The sequence below is a fragment of the Mustela lutreola genome, chromosome 2 (genome assembly GCF_030435805.1).
Source record: "Mustela lutreola isolate mMusLut2 chromosome 2, mMusLut2.pri, whole genome shotgun sequence".
NCBI lineage: Eukaryota > Metazoa > Chordata > Mammalia > Carnivora > Mustelidae > Mustela > Mustela lutreola.
This window is the reverse complement of record NC_081291.1, coordinates 51,514,155-51,539,028: the sequence shown is the minus strand read 5'-3', so window position 1 is coordinate 51,539,028 and position 24,874 is coordinate 51,514,155. Positions and strand designations below refer to the sequence as shown.

Below are 24,874 nucleotides of genomic sequence, written 5' to 3'. Positions count from 1 at the left end.
TTAAGTCACTTGTGCCATTTCTTCGAACTATAATGGCAGAGCCAGGCAGGGAATCCAGTCTGTCATATCCCAAGGAAGGCACTACTTAACTTTTTTCCTTTCCTATGCTTGAGGCAGGGATGCTAATCTCTGGGCACATCTTTCTTAGGTAGAATGTATGGCTTCCATTGTTTTAAACTGGTCCATGGGTGCCTGGGTGGCTCAGTCATTAAGCGTCTGCCTTCGGCTCAGGTCATGATCCCAGGGTCCTGGCATTGGGCTCCCTGCTCAGTGGGAAGCCTGCTTCTCCCTCTCCCACTCCCCCTGGTTGTGTTACCTCTCTCACTGTCTCTCTCTCTGTCAAATAAATAAATAAAAGTCTTAAAATAATAAACTGGTCCAGAGGGAGACCTCAGAGGGACTGAGCATGCCCCCTCAAGGTGAGGCAAGAGGGTGATGACACTGGCTGTGGGACAGTACTTATCAACTCTGTGACCTCCTATCTTGGGATGCAAAGCTGTAATAAGCCCTGTAAATTCACTGGGCGGACTTCTCCCTGTGCTTTTTCCAAGCAGATCCTATGCATTCCCGCCTGCAGGCTTAGCTCATACTGTTTGCTGCATAGGAATATTCCCATCTCCTCCCACACCCTACCTCGCCCCTGGCCCCATACGTGTCTGAGGAGACCCATTACAACTGCCACCCTCCCTGGGAAGCTTTAATGGATCGCCATGGATTCATTTCTGAACCTGAATCTGATCATTTATTATATACTCAGATATAGGCATATGTGAGATTATTTTGAAAAATTTGTGAAAATACCAAACTGGGGGGATAAAACATGTCAATGGCAACCTCAGTATGGGTAATTCCCATGCTCAGCAATCCTATAGTGCTTGATTTCATTTTTTTAATTTATTATTTTTTTAAAAGATTTTATTTATTTATTTGACAGACAGAGATCACAAGTAGGCAGAGAAACAGGCAGAGAGAGGAGAGCAGGCAGAGAAGCAGGCAGAGAGAGGAGAGCTCTCTGCTGAGCAGAGAGCCCGATGATGCAGGGCTCAATCCCAGGACCCTGGGATCATGACCTGAGCTGAAGGCAGAGGCTTCAACCCACTGAGCCACCCAGGCGCCCCTGATTTCATTTTTTGTAGAACAAATCTTACCCTACCCAAGTGCATGTGAAATGGTTTTAATCTCTTTAGTAGAAGGCAGGATACTTGAACATTTGCATGGTCAAAATCTGGTGTCGGATAGCCTATGTTTGAATGCTGGTGACCTTGAGTAAGTCCCTTCCCATATCTGTGCCTCTCTTCCTTCATCTGTGAAAGAGGGGTGCTTCTGCTATGTTGTTGGGTTTTTGGGGGGAGGATATCATGGGGTAATAATAATTGCTACCATTTATTGAGTGCTTACTATGTGCCTGGCACCATGCTAAGCTTAGCTTTACATTCTTATTTGATCCTCCCAAGAGCTCCCTCATTCTTGAAATCTCTTACCCAGCAGTATTTTCTTCCCCATAGCACTTACCTTCTTCAACCATATTTTATCATTTACTCATTTTGTTTATTTTTCATCTTCCTCTTCCAGGGCCTCTTGCCTTGCATGACTCCAGGAGGCACCATTCACTGTGCATTCTGAGTTCGACCTTTACCGAGAACATGAATGTGACTGGTGGGGATTTCCCAGAGTTGTGTAACGTGGAGACCCTGGAGCTCCAGGAGGACAGAGACCTTCCTTCCTTCCTCCCTCCCTCCCTTGCTCCTTCTTCCCTCTGTGTGTGTGTTTATTTTGATCATTGCTGCATCCCCGTATCCAGAACCATGCCTGATCTCTAGTAAGCTTTCAATTAATATTTGTTGAAAGAATGAATTAAAAAGCCCTTAAAGATAGCCCATTTTACTGGTGAGGAAACCGAAGCTCAATGAGTTAGTGATTTGCCACAAGTTCCAAGAGACACTGAGGCAGCTGGGTGTTTCCAGCATGCCTGCTCTCAACAGCTTTGCAAAACTGCGTGTCTGAAATGCCTGGCATTGTCCCTGCCAGCCCGCAATTGCTCAACAAATATTAATGAGCTTGCCTACATGGGTCAGCCTCTCTCCTCTGGAGACCATCCCTACAGAGTAACAAACTGTCACATAGCTGTTGCTTTGAGAAATTAAATTAAATTGCAAGGTGCAAAGAAAAGGTGAACCTTTTGGAGTTTTTGGAAGAAAAATTCCTAACCCGACTGCTAATGGAGTTTGCAGGGGCCTCTCAGGCCTTTCCCACCCGATTCTTTTTCCTGCTGCCTTCCCTTTTGTGAGCATTTCTTCCCCTTTTTGCTTGCAGTGAGTTCTGCTCTCCTGTAGGCTACAATGTGTCAGTTGTTATAAAATCCGGGAGGTGGAGCTTGGTGACGAGGTGGGTGGGGGAGCGCTCAGCCAGCCCTGCAGGGCGAACAGTCCAGCCCTGGTTTACCCGAAGCTTAAGCCTTGCAGCAGGAGAACTTCCATCTCGGCTCTCCTGGCTTTGATCCTCACTGTACATCAGACCAGAGGCGCCGAAGGGAGGGAGGATGCGAGATGACCGGCTCTTTGGCAACCTGACCATCTCCTTAGCAGAGCTTTTGAAAGCCAGCCGGGGACTGACTGCACGACCAAGGAGGCGCCGCGCCTCTCGTGGATGTGTGTGTGTGGGGGTGGGTGGGTGAGTCGGTGTGAGTGAGTGAACGTGTGTGTATGTGTGTGTGCATCACGGCTGTGTGTGTGTGTGTCCGGATGAGTGCGAGAGTGCACGCGTGAGTGTGTTTGTGTGCATGTGTGTGTGGTCGCTTTTGGTTTTTATTTCTGTGGAAGAAAAACCTTGAAAATCTGGGGCAGGTTACTGAGCTCCTAGGGTGGTAGTTCTTCTTTTGCAAGAAGAGCTGACCAGACCAAGCTACTAGAGACATTTTTTTTTTTTTTTTCGGCGAGTAAAGAGAATTTTCCTCCTGGATTGAGAGGGATTTTGTCCCCCCCTGGCTCTGCAGCGGAGTAAAAGAGATTAGTCCCTAAACCTGTGAAATCGACCAGAGCCGTGTGATTACCAGGGCTCAAGAGAGGACTGGGGAAGAAAAAGAGAAATAAATCAAACAGCCTGTCAGTGCCTTTGGCCACTTTGGAAGATGTCATCTCAAACTAAGTTCAAGAAAGACAAAGAAATCATTGCCGAATATGAAGCCCAAATAAAAGGTGAGACACGGGCTGGGGAGTCATGCTTCCCGTCCCCTTTCCTTTTTCTCTTGCTTTGGCTTTCTTTTACCCTTTTTCCTCCCTGCCATCACGAAATGTTGTTATGCCTCAATAATCTTATTGTGAGTAGGAACAGTGGCAGCCGCACAAGTCCAGACTGGTTTCAACTGCAGAGAGCGCCGGTGCTGGGAGTATGGATTATAGAATGGGCAGCAATCACTGCATTGCAGGTGTGTGAGGAGGATCCGACGCCCGGCTTTAGGAGTGTCGCGGATACTCCATCATCTTGGCGGTGACATGTCACTCTAAGGCCATTTTGACAGTCACCACCTCCTCCCCCCTCCCACCCTGAAAGCCCCTTCCTATGATCTTTTTACAATCTGCTTTTATTTTTCTTTCTTCTTTTTGGTTTTTGTTGTTGCTTTCCTTTGCCCCTTTCTCTGGGCTGGAATTCACATGCATATGCACAGGGAAGCAGCATCCCCGGGGCTGCAATTCTTTGTCAGTGTCTCTTGGCTGGCCTAGGTTGCCATGGATGAACTGTTACAGGGCATATTGATCTGGACTAATGCAGGCATTTAGGCATAAAGAGGGAGCTCGGTGCAGAAAATGTATTCTCTCACAGTGTGCAGCCCCAGTCACTGTCCGGCCGCTTGCTAGCTTGTAGGGTCATCAGGCTTCATTCAAAGCCAACAGCTCAGTGTGCCGTTTCGGCGGCTGGGAGCTGCCTGGCTGCCGTAGTGCCTGAGGAAGCTAGCCAGCAGGGTGAGATGACCTCTGGCTGCTTGTTCCAGCTTTGCTGCACGGGGGTGGGGGGGTGGGGGGGCACACTCCTCAGAAGCTGCTCCCTAAATCCTCCCTCTCAAGGCGAAATAGGACACAGGACACAATGGCATAGACGAATGCAGGCGGAATCCTCATTCACGCCCTACTGGGGTTCTCCCACCTTCGTGAGTTTTAGGCTCAGCTCTGGTGAGGAAAACCTAAAAGCACCATGCTCGCCCTTTCTCTGAGGAGGTACCCTGAGGGAAGCCTGGGCCTGTGCCTCTTAGCGTCTGGTTTCTTTCTGGTCCTGGAAGGGCTCTCCTTGCTGCGACACGGGCTGTGTTGTGGTCTTCTGCGGAAAGATTGAAGACAAAATACATCTTCAGGGGATACCGATGCCTGCCCTTGAGGCTCTGGGTGGACTGTTAGAGCAAGTTGGTTATTTGGGGCCCAGGTGACGTGAGGCTGCCACACCTGCTTTGGGTGCTGCCGCAGCTCCTGACTGGGTGACCCAGGAAGGCAGGCTGCCTCTCCAGGAGCGGCGGGAGGCCGGCATCCACAGCTGCTGCACACGCTTCAGATGCTTGGGAACCTTTGGGAGGGGAGCAGCCACCAGGGGAGGGCTTTGTGTTTTTTTTGTTTTTTTTTTTTTCCCCCTCCAGTCTCGCCAACCGTCTTGTGCCTTTTAGTTCTGGTCAGACCCGGCATGCTAATCACCTCTGGGTAGACCCCAGGGCAGAAATAAACAGAAAACCCTTTTCCAGCTTTCAGTTCAGTGTGGAAAACAGTGACTTACAATGTTTCAGTCTTGCTAAGAATTTAGAAGCAAGCCCTTTATTGGTCAGAGATTTGAATTCACTCGACTGCTCCAGTACAAAAGCCCAGGTTCGGTCTTCGCCTACACACTTTTTAGGGAGTTTGTATTTTATAAGATGAAGGTAACTGATTATTATTGTTCTTTTTAACTGCGGTTCTCAAGAAAAATGCCACAGTAGAGAAGGGGCTGTTGAGTTTTGGACAGTTTGGGGTTTTTATTAGCATTGCCATGGTAGGGAGCATGCTTGTCTCATTTTTGGATTGCTACCACTGGGCCCGTGAACTTTGCTTGAGGATCAATTAAGCGTTTCTTATTCTGGCTGATTCTTTTACGTTTTACTGTTCACCTTTATTTTAACAGCTACTCAGCAAGTGTAAGGTAATGCATTTCAGTAGGAAATTTGTCCAGATGATCTTGACTCTTCCAGACTCTAAAGGTCTCTACGTTCTGGTTAAAGGAGTTGAATTTCAGTCCTTCAGAATGACACCCACACAACTTAGGTCAGGATGTTGCAGTCTCTGAAACCATCTGGAACCTTTTCTCTCAAAATTCTGTTCATTGTCGTCATAATTACTGATGTACATACAGGGCTCTACAGTTTCTCTGGCTCACTCCCAAACATCACTACTCTTGGCCTACACAGTGTACGGAAAGGGTTCATATGAGCTCAGTTTTAGGGAGGGGGAAACTGAGGCCTTGTCATGTGGAATGACTTGCCCAAGGTCACAAGGCTGGAAATGCGAAGGCAGCCCGTCCTCTTTCCCAGAACATTGTTTGCCTGAAGCTGCCCCCTGAAGGATTGATGTCAGTAGCAGATGGCGGTTTTGTGGTGGGGACTGGCTGCCTTTTGAACGCGTTCCATTGTTTACCCTCTTACTTTTATCCCTTGCCTTTGTTGCTTGCCTCTGAAGAATGTTTGACCAATCACCAAAAATAACGCCTGATGCCAATTTCCTTTCTCCCTGGGTATCATTTGGCCAGTTTGGTGCAGATACTTCACTTACTTAGGTAAATTTTGTCCTGTGAATCGAGTGAGGGGAATTTTTGTTTTTTAAAAATGATACTGAATTCTTTGTTGACTTACTCTCTTTTATCTCTTTTTGAAGAATTTATTGACCTAAGGAGAATGTTTTAAAACTTTTTTTCCCCTACTGTAGAAAATTTCAGACCCATGCCTTCTCTTGCCTTCTCAAATCCTTGAATCCCTTTGATAATATATTTGCAACACAGTAGTATACCAGGTGCTTGTACATTCCCAGTGATGGGGAGCTCATCACCTCCCAAGTCCACATATTCTACCTATGGATAGCTCTGGCTGTTGTGTTGTTTATGTCCCCCTATTGCTTCTGTATTATCTTCCCCTTGGGACTCCACAGAACAGGACAGATGCTTCTTCCCTGTGACTGCCCGTTGGATGTTTAGAGACTCTGATCATAGCTCCTGGACTATGAGCATCTTCATTTGGTCTTGTAAAGTACTTATCTGCTGCTTAATCAACTTCTCTCTCCTTTGGATTTACTGTATATTTGCTTGCAGACTCTAGTGCCTTTGGGTGCTTGGCAGGTAGAATAAATGAGTGCAGCTGACCAAGTAAGATGATTAGTCTTATGATGATTAGTTGGTCCACTGCCTCATTGAGGGCAATAGAAGAAAGGGTGGTGGTGATTATGGTAGGCTTGAGAGAATGTGTCCTGTCCAAATGGAGAGTCACCACTTGGGTTCAGCCTTTTGTTGCAATTTAGGAATGTAGGCCTAACTAGATCTTTCTTTCTTTCTTTCTTTATTTCTTTTTTAAAGATTTTATTTATTTATTTGACAGACAGAGAGCACAAGTAGGAAGGGAAGCAGGCAGAGAGAGAGGAGGAAGCAGGCCCCCTGCTGAGCAGAGAGCCTGATGTGGGGCTTGATCCGAGGACCCTGGGATCATGACCTGAGCTGAAAGCAGAGGCTTTAACCCACTGAGCCACCCAGGCGCCCCTAACTAGATCTTTCAATTTCTCAACAGATGCCAGAAAGCTAGATGAGAGTTTTATGCTATTAAAGATGTTTTGCCAAGGTACACCTGGCTGACTCCATTGGTAGAGCACGTGACTCTCGATCTCGAGGGTCTTAAGTTCAAGCCCCACGTTCAGTGTAGAGATTACTTTAAAAAGTTTAAAAAGTTTTGTGACTCTTGATCTTGGGGTTATGAGTTCAAGCCCCACACGGAGTGTGAAGATTATTTAAAAATAAGATCTTAAAAAAAAGATGTTTTGCCAAATGGACCTTCAAAAGATCATACTATCAAAACCCTTCCTCAAGAGTGGTAGCAAGTTCTAGATGAAGGTCTCTGGATGTGGTCAGAGAAAGGAAACAACTATCACCTCCTTATGCTGCATATAATGCTTCTGTTATATAACCCAAAGGCTGAATTAGCCCTTTCACTGCCCATCTCCTCATTGTAGCTTATCTTTTATATTTGCTATATTTTTCTAATCCACTAGGCTAGGAGTTATGTCAGAGAAAAGAAATTAAAATGAATTTAATAGGATTTGTTCTTGGTGACCCTGTGCTAGCTCCAGATGGACTCAACTTCCTGTCTGCTTGCAAGTATCTCTTTATGAGTCTGTTTAAGAATTTTGCTTGAGAGTAACATCACATTCTCTAGCCTGGAAATGGCAAGCTGTAACTTTTTTCCCCTTTGAAAACTGGAATAACATTTGCCCAACTCTGGAGTTTTGGCATCTATCCTATTTTTCACAATTCCTTCAAAGATCAGTGATAGTGTTTGATAATCTTATTTGCCAGAGTTCTCAGTACCCTGGGCTCTAATTCATCTTGCTGTCAGACATGATGATCTGTTCTGCTTTTATTCAGAGTTCTCATTTCCATTTCAACCTAATAGAAAATTGAAATAGAAACATAGTGATTGACTTTAGTGTTTTGTTTTTTATTATACATCCATAGTCATTTTAGGCCATCTTCTTAAGAGCAAAAGTCTAGAATTTGGGGGAAGAAGAGCAGATTTTGAAGAAGATCACAGAGAAGTATTTATTTACTCATTTATTTATATATTCATTCAGTAGATATTGATTATCTACTTTGTTCTTAGTCTCATGCTGGGTGTTGTGAGAGATACAGAGTTTATGATATATTTTTGGCTTTCTAAGATTTTTCTTGAAATATAGTGATAAAATCAGTGAAGGAAATTAAAAACACAAAACAAAATAAAAACCAAACTCAGAATACAAAAGCTTCCAGCTGAGCACCAGAATGAGTTTAGTCTGAAAGAGATTATGCCATTGACTGAGTGGAGGAGCTCCTTAGGAGCCCTCACTACTGTCAATAGGCTCCAATGAGGAAAGGATGCTGGGTTGGGGAGACACTGGGGAGTATTAGGGACTGCGGCTGATTAGTGAGCTCACCTAGAGGAGTCTCAACTCTAGTCTTCACTGCCAGGCAGAGTGTGAGCCCAGAATGTTGGTTCTTTCCATGTTTTAAGGGCATCTGGATTTTAAAACAAAATGTTCTGATTTTTATTTTTAATTTCTAAATTTTAAAAAATTTTAGGGGCGCCTGGGTGAAAGAAAGTAGGAGGTACAGGCTTCCATGGAATGAGTAAGTCACAGAGATGAAAGGCACAGCATAGGGAATATAGTCAGCCGTATTGTAATAGTGTTGTATGTGTTGCCTTTGGCTCAGGTCATGATCTCAGGGTCTTGGGATCGAGTCCCACGTCGGGCTCTCTGCTCAGCGGGGAGCCTGCTTCCTCCTCTCTCTCTCTCTCTCTCTGCCTGCCTCTCTGCCTACTTGTGATCTCTCTGTCAAATAAATAAATAAAATAAAATAAATTTAAAAAAATTTTAAATTATAAACATTAAAAAATTGGGTAGTCTTTTTTATTTTTGAACTATAAGAGTTCTTTTTAAATTAAAGGGTAAGGGGCACTTGGGTAGCTCAGTCAGTTAAGTGTCTAACACTTGATTTTGGCTTAGGTCATGATCTTAGGGTTGTGAGATCAAGCCCTGCGTGGGGCTTGGTGCTCACTGTGGAGCCTGCTTCAGATTCTTCACCCCTCTCCCTGCTCCTGTGCTTTCTCTCTTTCAATATATAAATAAATAAAATCTTAAAAAAAGGAAGTTGGAGGATAGTTGGCATACAATGTTCCATTAGTTTCCGGTATACAATGTTGTGATCCCACAACACTATATGTTAGGCTATGCTAAGTTCACAAGTGTAGCCACCATCTGTCACCATACAACACTATTACAATACGGCTGACTATATTCCCTATGCTGTGCCTTTCATCTCTGTGACTTACTCATTCCATGGAAGCCTGTACCTCCTACTTTCTTTCACCCATTTTACCCTTCCCCCAACCCCTCCCTCTCACAACCGTCAGTGTGTTCTCTGTAGTTATAGATCTATTTCTGCTTTTTGTTTGTTTATTCATTTGTTTTGTTTTTTAGATTCCACATGTAAGTTGGATCACATGGTATTTGTCTTTCTCGGTCTGACTTACTTCACCTAGCATAACACCCTGTTATCCATGTTGCTACAAATATCCATCATTCTTTTTGATGGATATGCCATATCTTCTTTATCCATTCCTCTATCTATCCATGGACATTTAGGTTGCTTCCATATCTTGGCTATTGTAAATAACGCTGCAGTACACATAAGGGTACATATATCTTTTCAGATTTCTGGTTTTTTTTGGGGGGGGGGGGTAAACACCCAGCTGTGGAATTACTGGATCATAGTGTATTTCTATTTTAATTCTTTGAGGAACCAACATACTGTGTTTCACAGTGGCTGCACCAATTTACATTCCCACCAATAGTGCACAAGGGTTCTTTTTTTGAGCTCTAAGAGTTCTTTATTCTGGATATAAGTCCCTTAGCAGATAGATGATTTACAAATATTTCCCCCCATTCAGTGGATTATCCTTTCCCTTTTTTGATGGGGCCCTTTGAAGCACAGAAGTATTTAATTTTTATGAAGTTTAGATTATCTATTTATTCTCATGCTTTTCTGTAATATCTAGGACTCTTTTGCCAAATCCAAGGCTATGATGAAAAGCTCCTGATTTTTAAATGTAGCTCAGATTTTTGAGAAACACTATGCTGCCTGAACAAACCCATCAGTGGGACATTTTTCAGTCCACTGACCACCAGTTTGCAAATTCTGGCCTACAAGTTGAAGTCCATAAAAAGTCTTGGTGATGGAGCCTCAGCCAGTTTTATCTTCTGTTTTATCTTCAGTTGTCTTCTCTATAATAAACCTGTGCTCTTATAACCACATGAAACCAATCCGTTATCTCTGAACCCTCCATATCCCTTCCTACCTCTGGATCTTTCCCCATTTGTGCCTTCGTTCTGCTTAAGATATCCCCCTCTTCTCATGCTTTCTTTGGCCAATTCCTGATTGTCCTTTAGTGCCTGCCCAAATGATACTCTCTTCCGTGATGTCTTCCTAATAACTCTCGTAGGCAGAATTAGTGGTTTCCTCACATCTGCCCCCCATATTCTGAGCCTTACTCTCCTTTACTACAATCTTGTGATTAATCCTTTGGCCATGAACTTTTGAGGCCAGAAATGCTCGTGGTCATTTTGTTTCCCCACTGTGGTTGCCATAAGATAGGTTGAGAGAATGGCTGGTTAGTTACTAATAAGAAGTTTTACTCTTACAACTTTTGGCTCGCTTAGTTATTTTCTTTTACACGTCTCTTAGGCTGCCATAGCAAAAATACCATGAACGGGTGACTTAAACAATAGATGTTTGTTTCTCACGTTTTTGGAGGCTGAAAGTTCAAGATCAAGGTACCAACAGATTTGGTTCCTGGTGTTGTAGATGGCTGCCCTCTCTCTGTATGCTCATATGGCCTTTGCTCAGTGTGTGGAGTGAGAGCGCTGTCTGACTTCTTCATACAAGGGCACCAATCCCATCATGAGGGCCCTACTGTCATGACCTTCAGCTAAACCTAATTATCTCCCCAAAGCCTCATCTACTTCCAAATACGATCATACTGAGGTTAGGGGTTCAACATATGAATTTGGAGGGGGAGACACAAATACTCAACCTATGAAAGGACCCATATTTTCTGTTCCATTGAAAATAGGGGTATTATTATTTTTTTAAGATTTATTTATTTATGTATTTATTTATTTGACAGATAGATCACAAGTAGGCAGAGAGGGAGGCAGAGAGAGAGGGAGAAGCAGACTCCCCACTGAGCAGAGAGCCCGCTATGGGACTCGATCCCAGAACCCCGGGATCATGACCTGAGCCAAAGGTAGAGGCTCAACACACTGAGCCACCCAAGTGCCCCGAAAATAGGAATATTACTGAGAAAGAAAATACTCTCCATAGTTTGCTGAAGTTCCTTGTTTGTTCCTGGTAGTGGAGATTTGGTGAAGGCTGATGTGTTGAAAGCCAAGGTGATGTATGATGAGGCGTTGTTTGCCACAGTCATGGTGGAGTGTGCATTCCAGGCTCTTTCCAGTTTGGGGAAATCAGTGAATCTGGGGGTGTGTATTGGCTGTTTTTGGAGTTTTTACCACAAGAGTTTGTTAGAAACAACCTTTCCTTTCTCTCTTATTTATTTATTCCTTCACTTACTCACTCATTCATCAGTGACCATTGCAAGCCATGCTTCAGGCTATATAACTTTATTTAGCAATAGGAGGTCCTTAAGTTTTATTTAGCTCCAAGTCTCAGTCATATATAACACTATCTCATTTTGTGATCTCAATAATTTTCTGAGGTTCTCATTATTATTCCTGTTTTATAGATTAAAAGCTCTAAGGTTCAGAGAAATAAGTTAGATCAGATTGCACAGCAAACAGGGGCAGTGCTAGGGTTTAAAGGGAGCCTTCCTGACTTCCATTTGTACAGGGAGGCAAGAAGCATGCCAACACAATGTGACTCTGAAACCCAGGGGTTTCTCTACTGGGGGTCAGTCTGGGATGGGTCTTAATCTTTGACTTCCTATTCTTCCTAAAGTTTCAGCTCCCCGTCTAGTCTAGCTTTTCCTAGTGCTCGCTGGATGCCATCTAGTTGTGTCAGATCCTGTCACACCCCCCATCCCCCTCATGGAGTCACTTTTGGCAAAGTGTCCACTGGAGATACTCCTGTAGATTTGACTGAGGCTGCTCTGTCTGCCTCTGTCAACCTGGAAATACAGAACCGGAAATCCGAGCGGTCTTCTAATCCAGGTCTCCCAATTCTCCCTGCCTCCAGAGCCAAGATGTGGAAACCAACGTTCAGAGAAGGGTTCTGGCTTACAGACACTAGTAGACCATAATTCCAGGAGGCGGAAAGCTCTCTCTGCTAGGCCCATTGCTGTAGGCTTGTGCCGGGCCTCTAGTTGGTGATCCATAAATGTATGGGTTTGAATTGCTCTGGTAGATGGTGCAAACCCAGGTGGTGGTGATTGCCCGGGAGGCAGAGCTGAGTGGTACCTTGGAGAACAGGATGAGGCAAGGATATCATAGGGTAAGGATGGGAGGGTGGAGAGGTTAGGCTGGATCAGAAATTGGTCCTTTCCGGGAAGGGATGGGGGTTGACTTCTTTAAGATGCTGAGTTTCAGAATCTCTGGCCTAATACAGGACCTAGCAAATGGTGTTCTAGGCTTGATTTCACTTGTAAATGATTCATTCCTGATGGTTCGTTGGTGTTTATAAAATATCTTAGCTGGCCAGGAGGAGGATTTTGGCTCTTTTCTCTTAATTTGTCTAATCGTTAGGCCAATTTATGTTTGGAGCAGTGTTCCCTGAGAAGTATTCCATGAAACTGGATGTAAAGAGGCTTTAGGTGGAAAAAAAATTGGGGACAAATGGGTCTTTTTTTTTTTTTTTTTAAAGATTTTATTTATTTATTTGAAAGACAGAGATCACAAGTAGGCAGAGAGGCAGGCAGAGAGAGAGAGAGAGAGAGAAAGAGAGAGAGAAGCAGGCTTCCTGCGGAGCAGGGAGCCCGATGCAGGGCTCGATCCCAGGACCCTGAGATCATGACCCGAGCCGAAGGCACCGGCCCAAACCACTGAGCCACCCAGGCGCCCCCTTGGAAGTTCTAACACAAACTGAGTTAAATAGGTTTATTTCCTACAGGAGTTCTGGGAACCTTAAATGTGTTAAGTGTAAAGCACCAAGAAGGGGCCCTGGACTTTTCTCAAACTTATTCAATCTTGTAGACATTTTTTGTGGAATATCTCACACAACTCTATTCCTGAGGGGTGCCTGGGTGGCTCAGTCAGTTAAGTGTCTGCCTTTGGCTCAGGGACCAAGCCCTGTGTCCAGGCTCCCTACTCAGCATGGAGTCTGCTTCTCCCTCTCCCTCCCCCCACCCCAACCCCACCCTGCCTTGCTCATGCTCTCTCACTCTCTTAAGTACATAAATCTGAAACAACAACAACAACCTATTCCTGACTCTATTCCTGAGATTAAATTCTAGAAAGTATGAGACCACACAATTTGTGGATTATCCTGATTCTTTCTCTTTTCTGCCTTTTGCCACCAGTTCCCTAATTTTTATACTTTTCTCAGAGGGCAGTTTGAAGAGGGGTAGAGGTAAAAGAAATGCGTATCCAGCCCAGCTAAGTGATATTGATGTGGTGTTTTGAGGTCACTTAGAAAATGTGGGTTTTGACATCTCCAATTACAGAGCGCTCAACCATTGATTTAAATGGTAATTTGGCGACAGCTTGCCCCTGATCAATATGCATGGCGTGTGCCGGTCTGTGTGTGACAGTAAGAGGTTGCACTCAGCTGCAGGCTGCATTCACGGGGCCTTGAGTGGACCCCAGCACTGCCCCTGGGATTGTAGTCAATGCCAGGTGACATTGGTGCAGAGGAACGCACGGAAGCCCAAAGCCCGTGCACCTCACAGTGAACAGAGCTCAGCTGCAAATCCAGGTGCAAGAGAAATGTGTTTTTCTTTATGTTTCTATAGCTCGATTTCCATTTGTCATCTGTCTTCTGCTAGGGGTGGCAGAAATAAATATAAGTCAGTTTGGGGTTTTTCCTCTCTCCTTCTGTGCTGTACCCCAAGGTCCAGGAGACAAAGGCAGTGCCAAGGGACATCTGTTGTGGTTTATCATCAATCTATTTTGTAAACTGAAATAGCCTCCTTCCTTTGGGGCCTTCAGTGGTCTGTCCATCCCAGTGACCCATCCTTGATTCCCTGTGTCCCTCTCTTCAGTACTTCCATGCTGTTTGCAAGCACCAGGAGTCATCCTGGTGCCCACGTACCATGCTGTCTTATGAAGAACTCTGGACATTTGCCTCCAGCCTGCCCTTGCTTCTCCTCCTGCCTTCCTCGAGCTCTCTGGCTGGGGAAGCAGCCCAGCTGCTCTCTGTTCTCAGATTCCACAAATCTGTATGGGGGATTCCTTTGTTACTCTCTTTCCCTGGGCTTGTTTGGGGTAAGACAGCGTGCAGGCCGTTTTCCTATAGATCCATAAAATCTATGTACACTTTGCTTTACTGACTCCTGGAAATCTTTATCCATGTGTAGATTAGGGGTGGTATCCTGGCTCTTTGTCATCAGATGTTCACTCAAGGTTATTGTACATAACACACATTTTTTCTATTCTCTCTGAGGGCTAGGGTTTTGAAAGTCAAAAGCCAAGAATTGACTCTTTCTCTGTGTTATCCCAGAGGTAACAAACATAGAAAGCCCTCTTTGCCTGAATCTGGTCCAGAAGCTCTTAAGGAAATATGGATGAAAAACCTTCAATATTTCAAGATATTAATTGAGTGGATTTCCTTTCTTTTCTGCCTGCACCATGCTGGCCCAGACCACCGTGACTTCTTCCTGGGACCATGGCAACATCCTTCTAACTCAGGGTTTCTCAACCTCCTCACTACTGACATTTGGAGTTGGATCAGTTTTTTTTTTTTTTTAAAGATTTTATTTATTTATTTGACAGACAGATCACAGTAGGCAGAGAGGCAGGCAGAGAGGAGGAAGCAGGCTCCCTGCTGAGCAGAGAGCCCGATGCAGCCCTCGATCCCAGGACCCTGATATCATGACCTGAGACCCTGAGATCATGACCTAAGCCAAAGGCAGATACTTTAACCCACTGAGTCACCCAGGTGCCCAGTTTTTTTTTTTTTTTAAGATTTTATTTGTTTATTTGACAGGGAGAGAGAGAACGAGAGAGAGCACAAGAAGGCAGAGCAGCAGGCAGAGGGAGAGGGAGAAGGAAGCTCCCCACAGAGCAGGGAGCCCAGTTCGGGACTCAATCCCAGGACCCTGGTACCATGACCTGATCCAAAGGTAGACGCTTAACTGACTGAGCTACCCAGGCATATGTGGAGTTGGATCAGTTTTTGGTGGTTTGTTAGAGCCCTGGCTTCTACCCACTAGATGCCTCTAGTACCCTCCTCTCTCTCCCAAGCTGTAATAACCACAATTGTCTTCAGACATTGCCAGATATTCCTGGGGGAGGGAGGCAAAAGAGGCCCTAGTTGAAATCCACTGACTTGACTGGTCTCCCTGCTTCTTCTCTTATTCTCATAGCCCATTCTCTACACAGCAGCCAGCGGTAATCCTTACAATTTAAATCTTAACTCTGTTACACCCTGGTTCCAAACCCTCCAGTAGCATTTCATTGCGTCAGAGTCAAATCCAGGGTGGCTTATTTGGTTAAGTGTCTGACTCTTGATTTCCGTTTGGGTCATGATCTCAGGGTCCTGGGATCCAACCCTCTATCTGCCCCTCATGTTGGGCCCCCAGTTTGGGCCCCTGCATTGACCCTACCCTCGGCATGGAGTCTGCTTAAGATTCTCTCTCTCCCTCTCCTCTTGCTCCTCCCCCGTCAATACATATAATCTTTAAAAAAAATACCTTATTTATTTGACAGAGAGGTGTGTGTGAACACAAGCAGTGGGAGTGGGAGAGGGAGAGGGAGAAGCAGGCTCCCCACTGAATAGGGAGCCTAATGCAGGACTCAGTCCCAGGATTCTGGGGTCATGTCCTGAGCCGAAGGCAGACACTTACCTGACTGAGTCACCCAGGTGCCCCGATAAATAAAATCCTAAAAAAAAGAAAAGTGAATCCAGACTCCTGGCTGGGCTTACAAAGCCATGTTCTGCCCACTTTGGCCTCCTTATCTCTCCACAATCCAAGCTTGTAACCAACTTCAGGCCTTTGCACAGAGCTTTTCCTTCTCTCTAGAATCCTTTTCCCCTGGATTGTCACATGGCTGGCTCCTTTTTGGTATTCAGCTTTTAGCTCTCCTGTCACTTCCTGACTACCCAATCTTAAATAGCCATGAGTAACTGTAGGTTAGCTGACTTGAATTCTCAGCAGAACACTTACGGCTATATGATATTTCCCCTTCTTTGTTCATTTCTTCTCTTTACCAGAATTGAAAGTCTCTAAGAATAAGACTTTGTTTCTCTTGCCCATTTGTGTTTTGTTAACACTTGAAACAGCCTTTGGTCTATAATAGATCAAAATATTTGTTCAATGAATGAATGAATGAATGCACATGTATTTCCCTTTGATGGACCTTATGCACAAGCATGTATAGGTGTTCTGCTTCAGGGTATGTGGGATTGTACTGGGATTTACAGTTCAGAGGGACATAATGAAGTAGATCTAGGCTTTCCCCAGACCCTGAAGGAAAGGTAATTCAGAAAGAGGAAGAACCCAAAGAATAGACAATTGTATCTATGCAGGGCTGTCTAACTCATCAGAGGGAACAAAGTAGAGGGACCAGGTGGCCACTTGCTAGGATACTACAGGATATCCAATATTTTCTATTAATTCTGTTCCTAGTGTGTGTCTGATATGGGGACACAAAAATGGGTAAAATATAGTCCCCATCCCTGTCTTGGTGGCTCTCAGTTCTCTAGGAGAGATACTTACAAAAATAGATTAATTTATTCTAATAAGTATAGTAAGTACTGGGATAGTGCTGGAACCACACATTTTGGGAACTGAGAGTGAAAGTGACAGCTTTGCCTGGGAGAGCTGGAGAAGTTGTAATAGAAGAAAGGACTTCTGAGTAGGGTTTTGAAGGATGGGTAGAAGCTCAGCTGGCAGTGAAAGGTATATCATAAAACGAGAATTCCATGTGCAAAGGTGTGAGGGTTATGAGAGGGCCTGGGTACTTGGGAAATGGTGAGAAGTTTGATATGGCTGAAGTCCAGAGTAGATGGAATGGAGTAGGAGTTGGAGATGAGACTGGAAAGGAAAAGAGCTTGAAGTTCCTTTTTAACCACTGGATCCTATGAATCTTTGACCTTGGAGATAGAGGATGAGAGACTTACTTTTTTTTATTACATTTTTTTTTTCTGATTGTGGATATAATTCATACTTGTTACTTTTAGTTTCTAAAATACAGAAAAATATAACAAAGGAAAAAAAAAAAGAATCTAGAAGCCACTACCTGTGCACCACTATAAATATTCTGATATATTATTACCTTTCAAACTTTATATCTCTATCTACCGAATCTGTTTTGTTCATATATGTATATAAGATTAAAAAATGGGATGATAGATCTTTAGTTCAAAGTTATAAAAATGAAGCTGACAGGCAGATCATCATAGGCCTAGAGCTTAAAATGGGTAGAGTATGTCCTAAAAATACACAGACTTTGTCAAGTAAGAACATTAATCAATAATCATGACCTTCCACATGTTTTGATGGCCCTCCAGAGCAGGGGATTGGTTTGTTGGAAACCATTCTGTTGTGGTGGTTGGCTTGTGCTGCCACTTCTGTTCCACTGAATTTGTACAAAACGGAGGGGAACTGAGTTGACTTACCAAGACCCGCCCTCCGCATCTGTCCTAGCCATTTATAGCTAAAATTTCCCCCCTTCGCTGTCCCCTATTGTCTCACTTTACTGTTGGTACCCAGGCAGCCGTTCCTGCCTTTGGCGGGAGGTATTAAAAGGAGAGTGTTGTCTAGGACAAAGAATTTAGCCTCAGAGCGGTTGCCCTTCTCTGCTGGTATCTTTCCTTCGGTCCACCTTTCCCCATTGTTCTCTGCCAGCATCCCTGGTCACCTACAGTACTTTTGGGATTCCTGATTGCTAGTCTGCTTCCAACAGTGGTAACCTGCTTTTCCCTTGCTTCTGATGGTTGGTGGGGGTATTTTGGAATATAGTTTATTTTAGACTAGTATGTTTCCCAACTCTGTCAGACAGAAAGGCCTGGATTCCTGTAGGTAGGTAGAGCTCCTGCTAAGAGATTGGAGCACAGTGGGAATGGACAGCTCTGTAGGGGAACCTTCCACAGCTTAGGGTGCTTTAAAAGGAACAAGAGAAAGAGAGAGGGAGTTAACATGAGAGGACCCTTACCAATGAAACACCTGAGCCACCTTTAGGAACTCGAAAGAGTGGCTGTCGCTTCACTGATCTTTGTTGTATTAAAGAATGTGAGCGGGCTGGGCAACGTGGCTGCTCTCCAGATGTTGTCTTGGTAAGGCATTTACAAACAGGGTTGGCTATTACATTACTTTTTTTTTTTTTTTTAAAGATTTTATTTATTTATTTGACACAGAGAGATCACAAGTAGGCAGAGAGGCAGGCAGAGAGAGAGGAGGAAGCAGGCTCCCTGCTGAGCAGAGAGCCCGATGCGGGACTCGATCCCAGAACCCTGAGATCATGACCTGAGCTGAAGGCAGCGGCTTAACCCACTGAGCCACCCAGGCGCCCCATTACATTACTTTTTTACTTTGCAGTGTCTTTTTTTTTTTTTTTTTTTTAAATCAGTGGCCTCTCCAGACAGTATTTTGGATCTCCCAAAGATATATCTTCTTGAGGAAACTGAGGCAGAACAATAGTTACTTTGTGGCTTCTGACACCTGGTAACTGATAACTCCTTGACCCACAACCCTGGCCATTTGGGCTCCTGACCTTTTGCCTGGTTGTGGTCTTTGGAGTTTATTTGTCCCTTGACCCTCAGCTAATACAAGGCTTAAGTCTTGGGCTGGCCCTGCTTAGCCCCCACCCTGAGTAACTCTACTTTGCCGGATCTCACACCCGGCATAATACTACCATCAAAACTCTGTGCCCAAAATGGCAGAGGTCCCACTGCTCTTTGCCAAAAACATGCAATTGTCCTACTGTTGGGAATAGTGGGAAAGAAATGTTGAGAATGTGGTGGGCCAGTTCACTCTGATTTAGCTTAACAAATATTTACTGAGAGGCACCTGGGTGGCTCAGTGAGTTAAGCCTCTGCCTTTGGCTCAGGTCACGGTCTCAGGGTCCTGGGATCGAGCCCCGAGTCTGGCTCTCTGCTCGGCAGGGAGCCTGCTTCCTCCTGTGTCCCTGCCTACTTGTGATCTTTCTCTTTATTTATTTCAAAGAAATAAATAAAATCTTAAACAAACAAACAAACAAAAAACCCAAATATTTATTGAGTTCTTACTATGTCCCCTGCCATCATAGACTTTATAATTCTGTGAGGAAGATGGATGACAAAAATTTTGAATGTTAGGAGGGCATGGTACAGAGTTGTTGGGGGGAACCTACAGCAAATGGATGTAAGTAGTTGAAAATGTTGGAGGTGATTTCTGATACTGATCTGTGAAGTTGAACCGTATTGGCCAAGTTTATCTCACTACCACCATTTCTTGAGCTATTTAGGATCTAGACAGAACCATCTTTCCATTTAAGGAAGAGTCAGAAGCCATCAAAATATTGGAGGAGTCAGGAAGTGGTACTTCTAAGAGAAAATACAACTCCTGGTATAAAAGACAAAAATGGTTCCAGGAAAGGAACTTCGTAGTAGTTATACTCAAGATGGTAAATACAATTGTGGGATAAGTGCTATTAAGGGGAAATTAAAGCCAGGGATCAACTGAAGAGGGCTGAAATCCATCCTGGTCGTACAAGTTATGCTAAAGTCACAGAAGGGAGTTGAGTGGAGAATATGGACTGTGGAAGGACGCAGGGGACCATGCTCTGGATGGATTCACACACACCTGGTTGTGAATTTTGCCTTATGGCTTATCAGCTGAATGACCTTGGGTAAGTCTTTTCTTGTCCCCCCAAAAAAGAGAAGAAAAATAGGGATAATATCTCACCAATTTCCTTTTTTGGAAAATGGGGATAATAATACCGCACGCGCGCATGTGTGTGTGTGTGTGTGTGTGTGTGAGAGGGAGAGAGAGAGAGAGAATCAGTTGATTCTAGTTCTATCTTTCTGGGAAAGGAAGTCCTGGCCATGATGCTTTCTTTGACTACTGCTGTGTTTTTCCACCCGTGTGGCTCCTGAGCCATCTACATCAGAATCATGGGGGAGGAACTGATAAACTCAGAATCCAGGGGCTTATCCAAGACCTATTGAATCAGAATCTCGGGGGGGGGGGGAGCGGGGTGAGGCCTACATTTAAAAAAAATTTTTTTTATTAACATAAAATGTATTATTAGCCCCAGGGGTACAGGTCTGTAAATTGCCAGGTTTACACACTTCACAGCACTCATCATAGCGCATACCCTCCCCGATGTCCATAACCCCCCCACCCTCTCCCTATCCCCCTCCCCTCGGCCCCTCTCAGTTTGTTTTTTGAGATTTAGAGTCTCTTATGGTTTGTCTTCCTCCCAAACCCATCTTGTTTCATTTATTCTTTTCCTACCCCCCCAAAACCCCCACATTGCATCTTCACTTCCTCATATCAGGGAGATCATATGATAGTTGTCTTTCTCCAATTGACTGATTTCGTTAAGCGTAATACCCTCTAGTTCTATCCACGTCGTCACAAATGACAAGATTTCATTTCTTTTGATGGCTGCATAGTATTCCATTGTGTATATATACCACATCTTCTTTATCCATTTATCTGTTGATGGACATCTAGGTTCTTTCCATAGTTTGGCTATTGTGGACATTGCTGCTATAAACATTTGGGTGCACATGCCCCTTCAGATCACTACATTTGTATCTTTAGGATAAATACCTAGTAGTGCAATTGCTGGGTCGTAGGGTAGCTCTATTTTCAACTTTTTGAGGAACATCTATGCTGTTTTCCAGAGTGGTTGTACCAGCTTACATTCCCACCAACAGTGTAGGAGGGTTCCCCTTTCTCTGCATCCTCGCCAGCATCTGTCATTTCCTGACTTGTTAATTTTAGCCATTCTGTCTGGTGTGAGGTGGTATCTCTTTGTGGTTTTGATTTGTATTTTCCTGATGCTGAGTGATGTGGAGCACTTTTTCATGTGTCTGTTGGCCACCTGGATGTCTTCTTGGCAGAAATGTCTGTTCATGTCCTCTGCCCATTTCTTGATTGGATTATTTGTTCTTTGGGTGTTGAGTTTGACAAGGAACCTACATTTTTTAAGTGCCCCAGGTTTTATGAACTTGAAATATTTGGGCCTGAACTGTAATGAACTCATCATTTTGACTGTCTTTATATCTTTTTTCTTAAAGGCAAAGAACATTTAGTAATTATGTAGTTTACATGAATGAGGAAAAAAACCCCGGAGTCCCTAGTGTGTATGTATAACTTGAGCGTGCATATGTGTGTGTGTGTGTGTGTAATACAGTCCTGGTTTTTTTTTTTTTAAATAAAAAATGTGTGTCTTTATGTTTTGGGTGTGTATATAAAGAGTCTGATAGTTCTTACTGATTTGTAATGCTGTTTACTCTTGGGAAGCAGGAAAAGAATGTAGGTCAGGGATAAGGGCAGGATGTTAGTGACAGGGAATGGGGGAAGGGGACCTTTTACCTTATATTCTTCCATTTTGATTGATTTCTAAAATAACGAGTGTGATTACTTTTCTAATTAAAAATCCCACAAAGTTGACAATAAGTAAGGAATTTATTGGCAAAATTTCTTGCTACAGAGGATGCTCAGACATCAGCTAAACTATACAAGGAAAGAGGGAAAGAAAAGAAGACAGACACCTGGTTAACTTCTTGTGGTGTTCATTGTATATTGTGAGAATGACGGCTGAAATGAAATATACTACTTTACTGAATGATTTCCCAGTGAAAGCAGAAGGTGTTAAGAGATGGAGATGGGGTGGAGTAGTCAAGCCCAACCATTTAATTTATTGGGTTAATGTTGGAAGCCATTGGATCTGGGGTTTAGAGTTATAAGACCCGATTTTCCATCTCTGATCTGTCTTTTGAGCAAGGCACGTCTCTATTCTGCATCCTTGCTTCCTCATCTGTGAAACGAGGGCGTTATCTACCTTAAAGGCTAGTTGCTGTGAGGATGAAATGAAGTGGTGTGTGAGAAAGTAAACTCTAGAGTGCTGCAGAAATGTTAATTATTTCTATTTTTGCCTAGCTCCTCCCTTGAACATGCTGCTATTACTGTGGGGTTGTTTATGTGTCTGTCTCTCTGTGAGCTCATTGAGTGCAAGGACCTTGTTTTATTCATTCCCAAATTCTTGTGCTTTGTGCCTGCCACACAGGAGGCATTCAAAGCAAGTTCTGGAATAGCTATCAAGGATAGAAAAAGCACAGTTAGGTTTAGGCTTATGAAAATATTAAGATGCTCTTCAGGAAGTACTGACGTGCCTTCCACGTCTATTTAAAAGAATAAAAAAAAAAATTCACCCAAGTCCACAACAGAAATGATATTGCTACGAGAAAGAAAAGAACTTCATTAAGGAAAATTTAATTGCCCCGTTTTCTAAAGAGACAGAGCCACATCCCTCCATCCTCATTACTGTCAAATGCAGGATGGCTGGTTCCAAGGAGGGCAAGATGAATGAAAAGAGATTGTGAAAAGGCAAATTCTGATACTCTTGAAGAAAAGTCTCCCAAGAAACAGGAATGCCCCCTGGATCACCAGTTTCCTTTATTGTTGGTCAGAGCCCGGGAACAAGCCTTCTCTGGGCAACTCAGACAAAGGCCCCCTTTGGCCTCTACCCCAGACCTTGGCCAGTAAACCACGAAGTCCCTTATTTCCCCTGGAAGTGGGAAAACTTCCAGTTGCTTGACAAAACTGGAAGGATTATCTGAGGCTCAAGTTTGGGGCTCCCTTACCTCTAAGACCCGGGTAATTATCATCTGAATGGGCAGGGAGGGGACTGGAGCCAAATCTAGAAAAAGAACTCTGGGGTAGACCTGTAGTTAGGAAATAGGGGCCCCATCTCAGGTTTGGTCTTCTGGACCCTTTTCCTATACAGTCATAAATCTGCAATTTCTTCTTTCCTCTCCCATACCAGTTCAGCCTGAGGGTACCATTTGATGGGTTCAATTATTGCATGGACCACTGTCAGCCTGGGTGAAGTTTCCAGTGGTCTGTTAAAGGCTCTACCCGGCTCACTGATTTAACCGAGTATTTGGATGAAGATGTGAGCATGCTCTTCCACTCTGAGAATGGTAGGGAACCAAGGATAACAGGCTTAGTAATCAGGAATGTGGTTATTGCTATCAAACTGTCTGAGGTTTGCAGCCCAGCTCTGCTGCTTTCTAATTGTATGACTTCGGACAAGTCTTTTCATCTCTCTAAACGTCATTTTCCTCATCTGTAAAGTGGAGATAATAATCGTATCTCAAAAAAGTAATCTAGAGGATTAAGTGAGATAAAATAGGTAAAGCCCTCTGCACAGTGCTTGGCCCGTAGTAAGGACTCAGTCAGTGTTAGCTATTGGTATTAATACTCGCAGCTGTAGGAGTCGTACTCCAGGCTCTGGAGTCTGGTAGATTGGGCTCAGACACTAGCTCTGCCGTTGATTAGTTATGGGCAAATTGTTTAATCTTTCTGAAGCTCAGCTGTCTGGACTTCTGCAGATGAGGAGCACTAATAGCCAGGTTGGGCATTTCTACAAAGCATGTAGGCCAGAACACACACATAGTACATGCTCCATAAACAGTGGATTATCATTAAGAGAAATAGCACCTCCTGTGCTGGACAGAACTAGGACGCAGAGAGATCTTAATAGACTAGGGCAAAGGACAGACTCTAAAAATGTGAAGTTTAATAATAATAAAATAAATAAATAAATAAAAATGTAAAGTTTAATGGTATCTTTTTTTTAGAGAGTTTTTTTTCCTCCCAGATTTTATTTATTTATTTATTTGACAGACAGTGATCACAAGTAGGCAGAGATGCAGGCAGAGAGAGGGAGAAAGCAGGCTCCCTGCTGAGCCGAGAGCTTGACTAGGGGCTCGATCCCAGTACCCTGGGATCATGACCAGAGCCGAAGGCAGAGGCTTTAACCCACTGAGCCACCCAGGTGCCCCAAGTTTTATGGTGTCTTTAAGAGAAGACCATTAACTCTTCAAGAGAAGCTCAACTTTTTTTTTTTTTTTTTGGCTTTTTGAACCCTGAGAGAAGTTTCTCTATGAATTGATAGAAATGTGAATAAGGGTAAGAACAAATTGACAGTTGGGAATGCTACACTTTGGACACTGACCTCGTTCTGTCCCTGGCCAGGTAGCTCTTGGCCCCTCCTCAAGAGGCTCCAGAAGGAAATATATGATAGAGGCCACTGGTTGGGCAATGAACACCAATCCTGAAGCTGCCACTCATTACCTCAGTGCCGAGCTCTTCCCCCTGGAGAATTCCTTTAGCCTAGGTGGGTTAGGCACTCTGGCCTCCTTCGAAGCCCATACTGGAATCTTGACTCTTTTGCTCCAGGATAACCAAAATAGGCTGAAGCTCAAACCTCTGACCCCTTCCCTTTAGGGACCAGCCTAGATAATTGCTCTGAGTCCTCTCTGAGATGCTACTTAGGCCTAACCTGCCACAGGGAGGAGAGTCAGAAGTCTGGACCTGCCCAGACTTGACCTTTGAACTCCTCAGAAGTATAATCTCTGGCAATTTTGGTTGTGAAGATATCCTAAAACCTGGCCAGTCTATAATGTTACATTTCCTTTAGGTGGGTGGCTATCCTTGCCCTTAATCTTGAACCTGATTTGGGAGGAGTAAATAAAGTTGGCTTTTAAGCTCCCTGAAGGTCAACATTCACCCCTTGTTGACCTTCCTTCTAATATTCCCAAAAGCTTAACAGCCAAGCCTATGATCAGCTCAGGGTGTGGCTCTCTCCCTCTGCAGAAGAAATCAACAGAGAATCCATGACATCCACACTGTATCCAGTTCTGCTCCATAGTATGCCTGCTATGCAGCCAAGAGCTGGGTGGTTCAGCCTCCAAGGATTTAAGAATGCCTCTTTGATGTCCCTCTCCTTTTCTAGATGTA

General features: G+C 44.0%; 1 protein-coding gene across 5 annotated transcripts in view; it reads left to right on the top strand.

The window, feature by feature from the left end:
• The first annotated feature begins 2,392 nt into the window (after positions 1–2,392).
• The window catches only part of SRGAP3 (SLIT-ROBO Rho GTPase activating protein 3), a 251,006-nt gene continuing 228,524 nt past the window's right edge, over positions 2,393–24,874 (top strand). For 2 of the 5 annotated variants that reach the window (XM_059161599.1, XM_059161598.1), the window contains exon 1: positions 2,396–3,194. In XM_059161599.1, coding sequence (XP_059017582.1) covers positions 3,128–3,194 — 67 coding nt within the window. In that variant the 5' untranslated portion in view covers positions 2,396–3,127. Of the gene's footprint in view, positions 3,195–24,874 lie in introns of all 5 variants that reach the window. The other 3 variants (XR_009350776.1, XM_059161600.1, XM_059161597.1) reach the window with 3 other exon arrangements.